Here is a 13,766-nt window from a genome sequence, read left to right as displayed (position 1 = left end):
ACTGAAACAGTTGTCGAAACAAAAGAAGAAATCATTGTTGAAAAACCAGCTGATTTGGTTAAGGAACCAAAGATCGAAGATACTCAAGAAATTGAAACTGAAACAAGTGACGAAATCAAAGAAGACGTCATTGTTGAAAATGTAATTGAGTTGGTTGAGGAACCAAAGATCGAAGATGCTCCAGAAATTGTAACTGAAACAATTGACGAAACAAAAGAAGACGTCATTGTTGAAAATATAATTGAGTTAATTGAGCAGCCAAAGATCGAAGATATTCAAGAAATTGTAACTAAAACAATTGACGAAACAAAAGAAGAGGTCCTCGTTGAAAAACCAACTGAATTGGTTGAAGAATCAAAGATCGAAGAAACTCAAGAAATTGAAACTAAAACAAGTGACGAAATCAAAGAAGACGTCATTGTTGAAAATGTAATTGAGTTGGTTGAGGAACCAAAGATCGAAGACGCTCAAGAAATTGTAACTGAAACAATTGACGAAACAAAAGAAGAGGTCATTGTTGAAAAACCAACTGAATTTGTTGAAGAATCAAAGATCGAAGAAACTCAAGAAATTGAAACTAAAACAATTGACGAAATCAAAGAAGACGTCATTGTTGAAAATATAACTGAGTTGGTTGAAGAATCAAAGATCGAAGACGCTCAAGAAATTGTAACTGAAACAATTGACGAAACAAAAGAAGACGTCATTGTTGAAAATGAATTGGTTGAAGAATCAAAGATCGAAGAAACTCAAGTGACGAAATCAAAGAAGACGTCATTGTTTGTAATTGAGTTGGTTGAGGAACAAAGATCAACTCAAGAAATTGTAACTGAAACAATTGACGAAACAAAAGAAGAAGTCAAAGATCGAAGATCGAAGCTCAAGAAATTGTAACTGAAAAAATTGACGAAATTAAAGAAGACGTCCTCGTTGAAAAACCAACTGAATTGGTTGAAGAATCAAAGGTCGAAGATACTCAAGAAATTGAAACTAAAACAAGTGACGAAATCAAAGAAGACGTCATTGTTGAAAATGTAATTGAGTTGGTTGAGGAACCAAAGATCGAAGACGCTCAAGAAATTGTAACTGAAACAATTGACGAAACAAAAGAAGAAGTCATTGTTGAAAATATAATTGAGTTAATTGAGCAGCCAAAGTTCGAAGATATTCAAGAAATTGTAACTAAAACAATTGACGAAACAAAAGAAGAGTTCTCCGTTGAAAAACCAACTGAATTGGTTGAAGAATCAAAGATCGAAGAAACTCAAGAAATTGAAACTAAAACAAGTGACGAAATCAAAGAAGACGTCATTGTTGAAAATGTAATTGAGTTGGTTGAGGAACCAAAGATCGAAGACGCTCAAGAAATTGTAACTGAAACAATTGACGAAACAAAAGAAGACGTCGTTGTTGAAAAACCAACTGAATTGGTTGAAGAATCAAAGGTCGAAGATACTCAAGAAATTGAAACTAAAACAATTGACGAAACAAAAGAAGAAATCCTCGTTGAAAAACCAACTGATTTGGTTGAAGAATCAAAGGTCGAAGATACTCAAGAAATTGAAACTGAAACAAGTGACGAAATCAAAGAAGACGTCATTGTTGAAAATGTAATTGAGTTGGTTGAGAAACCAAAGATCGAAGATACTCAAGAAATTGTAACTAAAACAATTGACGAAACAAAAGAAGAGTTCCTCGTTGAAAAACCAACTGAATTGGTTGAAGAATCAAAGGTCGAAGATACTCAAGAAATTGAAACTAAAACAAGTGACGAAATCAAAGAAGACGTCATTGTTGAAAATGTAATTGAGTTGGTTGAGAACCAAAGATCGAAGACGCTCAAGAAATTGTAACTGAAACAATTGACGAAACAAAAGAAGACGTCATTGTTGAAAAATAATTGAGTTGGTTGAGCAGCCAAAGATCGAAGATATTCAAGAAATTGTAACTAAAACAATTGACGAAACAAAAGAAGGGTTCCTCGTTGAAAAACCAACTGAATTGGTTGAAGAATCAAAGATCGAAGAAATTCAAGAAATTGGAACTAAAACAAGTGACGAAATCAAAGAAGACGTCATTGTTGAAAAACCAACTGAATTGGTTGAAGAATCAAAGGTCGAAGATACTCAAGAAATTGTAACTGAAACAATTGACGAAATCAAAGAAGAAGTCATTGTTGAAAATATAATTGAATTGGTTGAAGAGCCAAAGATCGAAGATACTCAAGAAATTGTAACTAAAACAATTGACGAAACAAAAGAAGACGTCATTGTTGAAAAATAATTGAGTTGGTTGAAGAACCAAAGATCGAAGACGCTCAAGAAATTGGAACTAAAACAAGTGACGAAATCAAAGAAGACGTCATTGTTGAAAAACCAACTGAATTGGTTGAAGAATCAAAGGTCGAAGATACTCAAGAAATTGAAACGAAAACAAGTGACGAAATCAAAGAAGACGTCATTGTTGAAAAACCAACTGAGTTGGTTGAAGAATCAAAGATCGAAGACGCTCAAGAAATTGTAACTGACACAATTGACGAAACAAAAGAAGAAGTCATTGTTGAAGATATAATTGAGTTAATTGAGCAGCCAAAGATCGAAGATATTCAAGAAATTGTAACTAAAACAATTGACGAAACAAAAGAAGAGTTCCTCGTTGAAAAACCAACTGAATTGGTTGAAGAATCAAAGATCGAAGAAACTCAAGAAATTGAAACTAAAACAAGTGACGAAATCAAAGAAGACGTCATTGTTAAAAATGTAATTGAGTTGGTTGAGGAACCAAAGATCGAAGACGCTCAAGAAATTGTAACTGAAAAAATTGACGAAATTAAAGAAGACGTCATTGTTGAAAAACCAACTGAGTTGGTTGAAGAATCAAAGATCGAAGACGCTCAAGAAATTGTAACTGACACAATTGACGAAACAAAAGAAGACGTCATTGTTGAAAATATAATTGAGTTGGTTGAAGAATCAAAGATCGAAGACGCTCAAGAAATTGTAACTAAAACAATTGACGAAACAAAGAAGAGGTCCTCGTTGAAAAACCAACTGAATTGGTTGAAGAATCAAAGATCGAAGAAACTCAAGAAATTGAAACTAAAACAAGTGACGAAATCAAAGAAGACGTCATTGTTGAAAATGTAATTGAGTTGGTTGAGAATCAAAGATCGAAGACGCTCAAGAAATTGTAACTGAAAAAATTGACGAAATTAAAGAAGACGTCATTGTTGAAAAACCAACTGAGTTGGTTGAAGAATCAAAGATCGAAGACGCTCAAGAAATTGGAACTAAAACAAGTGACGAAATCAAAGAAGACGTCATTGTTGAAAAACCAACTGAATTGGTTGAAGAATCAAAGGTCGAAGATACTCAAGAAATTGAAACGAAAACAAGTGACGAAATCAAAGAAGACGTCATTGTTAAAAATGTAATTGAGTTGGCTAAGGAACCAAAGATCGAAGACGCTCAAGAAATTGTAACTGAAAAAATTGACGAAATTAAAGAAGACGTCGTTGTTGAAAAACCAACTGAATTGGTTGAAGAATCAAAGATCGAAGAAATTCAAGAAATTGGAACTAAAACAAGTGACGAAATCAAAGAAGACGTCATTGTTGAAAATATAATTGAGTTTGTTGAGGGACCAAAGATCGAAGACGCTCCAGAAATTGTAACTAAAACAATTGACGAAACAAAAGAAGAGTTCCTCATTGAAAAACCAACTGAATTGGTTGAAGAATCAAAGATCGAAGAAATTCAAGAAATTGGAACTAAAACAAGTGACGAAATCAAAGAAGACGTCATTGTTGAAAATATAATTGAGTTTGTTGAGGGACCAAAGATCGAAGACGCCCAAGAAATTGAAACTGAAACAATTGTCGAAACAAAAGAAGAGGTCATTGTTGAAAAACCAGCTGATTTGGTTAAGGAACCAAAGATCGAAGATACTCAAGAAATTGTAACTGAAACAATTGACGAAACAAAAGAAGACGTCATTTTTGTAAAACCAACTGAATCGGTTGAGGAACCAAAGATCGACGACAGTCAAGAAATTGACGCTGTTTATCAACCTCTTGATTCTGTGTTCTCTTCAGAAAAGCTCGAAAAGAAAAAGAAGCAAAAGAAAACGAAATCTTCTGACTCTGACTCTAATATTGAACATAATTTAAGTGTTTTTAAACGTGTTGAGGATTCTGGTAACGAATTGTTGAGAATCAAGACGTATGCTGAAGTTTTGTCTGGACAAAACACAATAAACAAGATGAATGATGCTGATGATAAGAAGTCAATTATTCATTTAGTGACAACTTCTGCTGATAATTTATTAAGTAGCATTCAAGATGCAAAAGCTAATTTTAAGGAGTCAATTAATGACGGAAATGAAGAAAAGAAAATTGAAATTTGTGCTACAAAAATTGAATCTAGATCAGAATTAGATTCATTCTTAACGCCTTTAGAAAAGCAGAGTGAAACATTAGATTCTAAACGTTCAATGAATGATGAAACAGTGAACGTTTTTAATAATGATTCTTCTTTATATCATGAACCTTTGTTATGTCGAACATATGCTGATGTATTAAGCGGTAGAATTTCAGATCCTGTAGATGGTCAAATATCTGACGAAAAATCTAATTTAGACAAAAAAAGTTCAATTAGTCAATATGTCTCAAAAACAGCAGATGATTTGATAAGTCAAGCAAACTTTCAAATCGATGCTGAGCCACAGTCGTCTTTTCAAACAATACACAAACTTAATGCAGAACCGATTTTGCAAGAAATTTTTATGTCAATTAAAAACGAAATAATAGCAGATTCATATCCGGAAGGTTCATTTAATGATGAAAAACAACCCGAAGGAATTGTTGATATTGTTAAAGATTTTATGGATGAAATAACTAAAGATATTTTGGTAGAAAGTAGTAAAACTGATCCTGTCATGGATACATCTAAAACTATTGTTGTTCAATCTGAAATAATGTCAAGCACAGATGAAGCTTTATATGTACCACAAAATACGAAAATATCTCATACATCCCTATCCACTGACATCCCTATTCCTAATACCATTAGCAGTCCTGCAGGTCACGATAGCCAAGAAATAGAAGCGAGAAATACTTTTGATGTAAAGGTGAAATATAATTTTTGCTTTTCGTTTCCATGAAGTTTTCTTGTTTTCTGATTATTATAAAACTAAGAAAAAGTCATGATTGAATGCTAAACAATCAGAAAAATACATTTACCCTCATTACAAGCTATCAGCTATCGTGTGATCCTAATCAATAATTGTATGAGAACTTGTTTATTATGTAATATCTATGTTGATGAAATCCCAAAACAAAACTTTTAATCAACATTTTCTACTATTTTGTTTTTCTTTAACCTTGCTTTTGTTTGTGTTATAACTAATGTTGTTTTATTGAATGTTATTCCTTCTAACAATCATATTAAATTCATACCATAAAACCAATCAGCAAAATTTTGTCATCCAAATTCTCCTACTTATGTATATCATCACCTAAAGCTTTCTTTAATGAATTTTACTTTTTTTTGTTTTACCTTTTTGCATTTATTTACACTTTTATAACAATTTATTTTCTAAAATTGAATACAGATCTCACTGCAACAAGAAGCAGACAGTCTTCTTAATCAAATTACATCTGTTTCATCTGATATTCATCGAATGCCGAGAGAGGATCTTGATCATATGCTGGAAACTTTGAATGTAATTTTGCTTATTTATTTTTTTATTAATTTAATTCATTTAGTAGTTGAAATGTTATTAATTTTTTAATCCTTAAATTCCTTCAAAAATCTGTAAAAAATTATTTTATCTTCAGATCCTGTTAAAGAAATTGGAATGCTACAAAATTGAATTAGATTCTTTAATTGATAAAAGCAAGTCATTCCCCGAGGAAGGAGAACTTAAGGATACACTTACAAATCTTAACAAGAAACTCAGTTCATTAATCTTAAGAACTGAACATCAAATCAGTGTTACAAAGGTATTTATAATATTTACCAAACTCAGATCTACATATTATATAAGTAAATGCATCTATAAAAGCATGTATTAACCCTTCAAATTTACTTTTAGGAAGCTAAAATCAACCATGAAAAACATCAAAATGAAGTAGAAAAATACCGAAATGTTCTACTAAGTATTGAAGAATGGCTCAAGACAATTATACTATCGCTTCAAAGTTTTAAATGCAAAACAACAGACATCGTAGATGCTCAAAATAAGTTAGATGAACTCCAAAAGATTTTGGATCAACTAGAGGAAAAAGAGAAAACTGCAAAGGAGATTTATGCAGATTGTCAAGAATACGGAGCACAATATGGTGATGTTCAAAAGCTTGTAAGAGACCTTCTTTTTGGACTAAATGCGAACATTAGTGTTATTCGTGAAAATCAGAACATCATAAAGTCTCATCAAAATCTTTTGAAAGAACAACTTATTGAACCAACAATTGAACAAGAAGTAGTTGTTATTGACGAACAAAATCCTGAATCTTCATCAAATATCACACAAGACATTCAAGAAATTATTGAAAAAGTTTCAGAACTTCCTGAAAAGAAAAAGGAAGAACAAGCGGTAGAAGAACAAATTTGTATTTCAAAGCAACAAGAAAATGTTAAAGATGACAAACCACACGAAATTATTGACAAAACTAAACCAGAAACTCAAGCGATTGCTACTCAAACCACTCCGGATAAACCATCCACAGACAACTTCATGATAATTCAATCAATGAGTGCTGAAGGTGAAACTATTCAAATTTATAACATGCCACATGATGATGGTAAAGACGACGACAAAAATGTAACAGTTGAAGCAAAATATGTTCGCGGTCACAGCGGTCAGCCTAAACGAACTTCAGAATTGGTTTTGAAAAATGTTCCAAAACATTTTGAAACAACTTTTGTTGAACCAGATGAGACCACTACTGAAATTATCGTTGATCCTGATGGTACTAAGAGAATAGTAGTTCGAAAATTAACAAAGACGACACATCAAATTGTAAATCAAAATATATTTGAAAAAGAAGAATTCCCGGATTTCAAAGCGCAATTGGGATCAGGGTCAGCTACTCATGACTTTATTGTAAGCAGTGGAGATTCAACAGCTTTAGAACAACATCCAGAAATCACAGAATCCAGTCTGAGTGCTGTAATTGAACACATTTCTCATAGAATTATTAAGAAAACTCGAAAAATTGTTAAGAAAATTACAATTATTGACGGAAAAGAATATATAACAGAGGAAATTGTCGAAGAACCTGATGAAATCGAAGAATTTGAAGAAGATCGTCCAGCAATTGCATATGAACTATCTCAAACTATCGTTGAGGAACCAATAATAGAAAAAACTGATGTTATTACTGAGGTTACTCAATTACCAGATGCCATTGAAAATATCAAACCTGAAGATGTGATTGAAATTACAAAAGAAGAAGTAAATACGTTAAGTAGTGAAGATAATAAAGTCACTGAAATATCAACTCAGGACAACACAATTGAAGGAATTCTACCTGATGAAGAAAATACAAAATACACAGTCACAAATGTTAAGGAAGTAGAAATTAAAGCAGACGCTACATCACAACCAGTCGAAACAATTGAAATTTCGGAAAAACCGATAGAACAGCCAGAAAAAGACACAGAAACAATCAAAGAAATTATTGAACCTTCAAAAGAACATGAACACGTTCCCGAGTCAAAAGAGGAGCAAGCGACTGAAAAGCCATCAGGTGAACAGGTATTTGAAATTGTCACTGAAGCACCAGTAGATTTGACTGCTTCTATAGTAGATAAATTGGCACCAATAGAAAATATTGATGATATTTGGCCTTATTCATCACCACATATTACACAACAATCAGCAATTGCAGTTGATTTGCCTATACAAACAGAAAAATATAAAGATTCTGAGAGCATTTGGCCACAAAACTTAACAATTGGAAGTAATATCGATTTTGATGAGTATTCATTTGAGCGCACATTAGAAAAGTCATCCGACTATTTAGATAATTCTAGTTTTGATGCAGGTGTAGACGAAGCTCTTAAAACACTTGAAGAAAAAACTGTACAGCATGAAATTGAACCAAAAACCGAAAAGAATTTACCCGTAATAGAGAACGTTGAAGTAACTCCAAACGTTGAAGAACACATCGAAACAATAGAATTTATCAAGAAAGAACAATATATACAAGAATCCCTTCCAGAACAAAAAGAAGATATTGAACCTGAGAAACCAGTTCGAGAAGTAGAAGTGGATCTTGTTCCAGAAGAAATTTCCTTACAAGAAAAAATACCTCAGGAAATTGAACATTTGGAATCAGAATTTTCACAAAATGAAGTAACCGAGCAAGAAATTCCACAAGAGGTTGCAGAACCTCAGTCACCAATCAAATCAATGCCTTCTGAGGAAGTGCCTCAAAAGCAGGAACAAGAAGAAAAATCACTAAGTACTCCAGTATCTCCATCTAAATTGGCTCCACAAATAGCAACAATTACCATAGTAAAAACTATGACATTTTTGGAAAAAGAAAAAGTTAATGCAAATGAGTTGATACCGGAATCAATTGAAACAAGAATGATTATAAAAACTCCTGAGCCTATCGAAATTAAAGAAGAATATTCTGAACAAAAGTCGATACCTATAGAGAAACAAGAGGAGATACTCCAATCTGAATCAATTCCACCAGTACAAGAAACTGAAGATGACAAGAAACCTCAAATTCAAACATCAGATACAATCATTCTTGAAGAGATTGAGAAAACTATAGAGAAACAAGAAGAAACAATTTCTACATCCATTCTGCCAGAAAAACAAATTGAAGATGACAAGAAACCTCAAATGGAGACATCAGAAGTAATCACTCTTGAAGAGATAGAATCAAAAGAATTTGACTTAGAAAAAATGTTGGTAGAAGAAGAACTGCGAGAACTAGACGTTCCTGATCAGTTGCCTACAATTGAAAAATCCGACCAAACAGATTCGTCAAATGAATCAATCGTAGTAGAATCAAGAATTGATATTTTAGATTCTGAAGATCAAGTAGAAAATATTATCGTTAAAGAAGAAGTTATTGAAGGTGAGGTAACAGAAAATATTCAGGATGACGATAAATCCATTATAACACCCCAATCTGAATCAAATGAAGATCAAATTGAAGGTCCAGTTTCTCATCAAGAAATTTTGGATGAGGAGATTTTATTACAAGATTCAGAAAAGGATTCTAAAAACTTCAAGGATTTTGAATTGCACGATGAGCCCAAAACCTCTGATTTTGAAACTTTCCAAGTTGTCTTAAAAGTTGACCCCAATGAAGTAACAAAAGTCAATGTTAACTTACATGAAGAGTCGCCATTGTCTTCTACACCAACAGAGCAGATTGTTACTCCACCAGAAAGTATTGAAGAAGTCAAATCAATTGAAGAACAGCCTACTACTCCAGAAGTTATTGAAACAGTAAAAGAACAAGAAAAAATATTAACAGATACAAGTACAATAAGAAGTACTGGTTATGAAGCTGAAGATCGCGACGAAAGTAGTGGTAGCAAAGGTAAAAAGAAGAAGAAGAAGGATAAAAAGAAGAAGCAAATTGTTAAACCAGAGGAAATTCCATCCGCTATTCCAAAGTCAACTGACGCTTCATTTGCCCAAGATGCTACAAGTATAGTTTCTTCTGATAATGAAAACGTGATGCCAGAAGAAGAACACTTACCAGAAGGCCGAGAAACAATTTTATCACCTGATGAGTCATATCAATCAATTTCAGAAAGCGAACAACAATCAGTTAAAATATTAGAAGAAAATATAATTACAAGTCCTGATGAATCAATTCGATCACAACCAGATACTGGAATTATATATCCTACTGAAGTGATTGAAGTAATGCAAGTTGAAGACTCGGAACAACAAACTGAACCAGCAATCTTGACCGAAAGTCAACAATTCCGTGAACCTATTGACATAGAGACAAAAGAAATTCAAACAACTTTGGAAACAGTTGAAACAGAAACTCAAATGTCCCCAGTAGTTGAAAAACAATTTGAATTTGAGCCAAAACAGGCTAAAGAAACTGCTGATACTTCAGTTCAAACTATTGTGATGAAATTTATTGAAACAGAAAGTCAAACATCTGAAGTTCCAACTTTTGAGGATAAGAAACCATTACAAGAACAGGAAATTCAGACGGAGGATATTCCAACTGATATTATGACTGAAAAGCAAGAAACTTCAATGCAAACTGTTCCGATTGAAACCATTGAGCAGATCGCACAAACTGAATTCATTCCTGAAAATGCTCCAAAAGAAGATGAAAGGAATATTGTGGAAGAAATTGTTCATGAAATAACATATAAAGCTGTTGAGAAAGGAAGACCTAAATATTCAAATGAAGATTTCCTCAAATCTGAAAGGACACCAGTTTTTGATGATACAAAAACATCTTCTCCCATTGCAATGACCGATGCTGAAACACAAACTAAAAAAGGAAAGAAAGCTAAAAAACAAAAATCTAAAGATGATCAAAAGACAGAGTTACAAATCGAAACAATAGTCACACAACCATCCAAAATAGAAGAAAAATCACAAGTTTCAATGACATTGTCACCAGAAACTAATTTAGAAAATATTGATGTTCAAATAAAAGTCGATTTGCCAGCACAAAATGAGTCAGATGATGTTTTACGGCGATTGAATGACATCATGAATTTGGAAACAGGCGAGAAACCAACAGAAAACTTTTCTTTGTCACAAAATCTCAACAATCTCATAAATAGCACTGATCAAAATGGATTTGAAGTTGTCCCATGGGGTGAAGTGCAGTATATGATAGATACAAATAACGATAATCGTCGCATTAACAACACACATGAGTTTATGACGGAATATGTTGTGGAGGAACCTGTTGATGAGAAAATTAACGAGTCTCTCCAGAAAATTGAACAATACATTAATATCTTGCCAGAAGTTGTCAATAGTAATGAAGAAAAAGTAACACAGAAAACAATTATAGTAATAACTAAAGTGATTGTAACGTGCCTGGAACAAATTGAATATAAAATATATCGTATGAAGCAGCAAAAACAACCAACATCTGATGAAAGTAATGAGCTCAACAGATTAGAATCTTTGCTTGAATCATTAAAAGATAATGTTGCTTCAATTGAAAATGAAAAACTACGATCTGAAATAACAAAATGTGTAGATACACTCCAGCAGCATGTAAATCTTGACAAGGAAGTTCAGGAAGATGTGTCTAATGACATTAAGAATTTCTATACTGAACTTAGTAGTGCTGATGATACAATAAAGCGTTTACAACAGGAGACAATCATACTTGAAGATAGATATCAGTATATTTTACAAACAGATTTTCCTAATGATGACAGGCTCAAGCATTTAGAATCATTGGAAATAGCTTGTAAAGAAAATAAAAAATCTGCCTTGCGTGCAATCAAAATGAAAAATTTAAGCGATGATCAATCAAATACAGTAAAATCATGTTATGATCGAACAAAAGATATGGAACATGTTGTTAGGTTGGAAAAGAGGAAACTCATACAATTGATAAATTTGTCTGAAGAATACGTTCAGACACTCAATGAGTTCTCTCAAATAACACTCATTGCTAATTCATTGGTTGACAAAACTATTGTGACAAACAGCTTAGATCATTTACAAAATGAAATTCAAAGGCATAGAAAATTCTTTATAAATTTAAACCATTGTCGCAATATTCTCGAATCACTTGAGAGAAATTTGGACACAGAAACAAGAGAAAAACACTCAACTTTACATAAAGCACTTCATCAAAAAGCTACAAATATCCTTGAAAAAGCTGGCGAGAGATCTCAAAAACTTTCCTTGGCAGCATCAAAATGGACAGTATTAGACAAACGCATGAAAAATGAAGAACAATGGTTACAAGTAGCTGAACAACGAGTACCAGATTTGAGCAGTGTGACATCAGCAGACTATGAGCAATATATAACATTGTACCAATCATTAAATTCTGATCTTACAATGCATCAAGCAAAGATGTATCAAAATTATGAGACTTCGATAAAACTTCAGGAATTGATATGTGCTCCAAACTTGGAAACAAAGTGTAACGATTCATTGACGAAATTAGTAAAAATTAAGGAAGATGTCAACACATATCTTAAACGATTGCTTCATTTCAAACAAATGTGGTATGAATATAACTTAAATGCTGATAAATTAGAACATTGGATGAATCAAGTTGAAGAAGAACTAAATAAAATAGATATTCCTGAAAATTTCATGACGTATCCAGTTGAAAATATGAGAAACTTCTGGGAAATTAAAGCACAATATGAGTTCAATCATCAAATTCACAAAAACGTCTGTGAAAAGTTCGACAAGTCATTAAAAATCATTAGCCTTGCTGATGACAAGCTTCAATTACAATTCTATGCTCAGTTAGATGATCGATGGAACAATATTACAAATCGCATTGATGCTATTAAAAACCAAATCACTGAAAATATATCATCAACTGTGCCATCCTACAATGATAAACTTATTTTCCTTGAAAATGAGTTGGACGAAATTCTTTTCATTATTAATAACACAAAAGGCATTATACGAAATCCAGAGGAATTGAATCTTTATATTGAACGTCTTATCGTTTTAAGGAGTAGAATTTTAGTTGTTGAGAATGAACTTGTTACAATTGGATTCATGTCGACATCAGATTCAGAAAAAGTTGGAGAATTGTGCAACAAATCACATAAAATATCACTGTCCATTACTGAGGAAATGGAATTAGCAGACTTGTGCAAAGGTAGATTAAACACTCTTCGACAAGAAATCAGCTCGATTCGCGAAGATCAGGTTGATTTTTATGAGCATTTGTCAGATTTCGAAAATGCTGCTAAACTTGAAAGTGCAGCAATTGAGAAAGCTTTAGAAGGGTGCCAGATATCACGTGAAAATCTTGTGACTCATTGGAAAGATATAATGAGAGTTCGTCACCTTTTGCACACTCTTCCTACTGGATTAAGAATGTCTGTATCACCAGTGGATATTGAAAAGGAAATTTCTCAACTTGAAGACGACTATGTTGATATTGAGAAGCGTTTATGTGAAATAGAGAGTCTATTAAAGAACCGCTCTGCATTATGGAAGCGCTTTGAGAAACAACTTGAAGTCATTCAACAATCTATTCAGGAAACCGATTTCATGGTTGAGTTACTTACAGTCCATGGCAATATTGATTATGAACGTTTATTAAAAGCAACTGAAAGATTAGAGGTAAAATTAAATTTTAACAATGTATGCATATGTATAGTTAATAAAACTTTATTTTTAGGACCTATATGAAGATCTTGGATCTCGAGAAGAAGCTGTAAAGAATCTTAAGATCTATGCTCAGCCATTAGTCGAATTCTGTGAACAACATGTCGCACATGATATTGAAAATACAATGCAAAAAGCTACTATCCAATGGAATGAAACAAACAGCAATTTGAAACAAATTTGTGATAAATACAAGGGAGCTGTAAAATTATGGAAACGATATTGCGATGAAAGTGAAGTTATTCGCAATGAAATAGATCAACATTTCAGTGATGTGGACGACCTCATGGAAAACAAATCAGCTGAAGAAATTGAGGTAAATAGACCACTTAAAATGCTTATTCGTAATTTTTAAACTGGTTTGACCTAATTTCTAAAGTTTACAATACAAATTAATGAGAATTTAAAGTTTGGAAAACTTTTTCACATAT

General features: G+C 32.6%; 1 protein-coding gene across 1 annotated transcript in view; it reads left to right on the top strand.

Annotated features, from left to right (window-relative positions):
• LOC139090688 (uncharacterized) overlaps positions 1 to 13,766 on the top strand; it is a 78,598-nt gene that overhangs the window by 59,630 nt on the left and 5,202 nt on the right. Inside the window, exons 23-30 of the mRNA XM_070640489.1 lie at positions 11 to 779; positions 854 to 1,802; positions 1,918 to 2,196; positions 3,160 to 5,127; positions 5,611 to 5,721; positions 5,837 to 6,001; positions 6,094 to 13,290; positions 13,349 to 13,651. Of these exons, the coding sequence (XP_070496590.1) occupies positions 11 to 779; positions 854 to 1,802; positions 1,918 to 2,196; positions 3,160 to 5,127; positions 5,611 to 5,721; positions 5,837 to 6,001; positions 6,094 to 13,290; positions 13,349 to 13,651 (11,741 nt within the window). The remainder of the gene's footprint in view (positions 1 to 10; positions 780 to 853; positions 1,803 to 1,917; positions 2,197 to 3,159; positions 5,128 to 5,610; positions 5,722 to 5,836; positions 6,002 to 6,093; positions 13,291 to 13,348; positions 13,652 to 13,766) is intronic.

Source organism: Chironomus tepperi, unplaced genomic scaffold, assembly GCF_022539635.2.
Source record: "Chironomus tepperi strain 1889 unplaced genomic scaffold, CSIRO-AGI_Ctep_v1 contig_219, whole genome shotgun sequence".
Classification (NCBI taxonomy): Eukaryota; Metazoa; Arthropoda; class Insecta; order Diptera; family Chironomidae; genus Chironomus; species Chironomus tepperi.
This window is presented reverse-complemented; position numbering and strand designations above follow the sequence as displayed.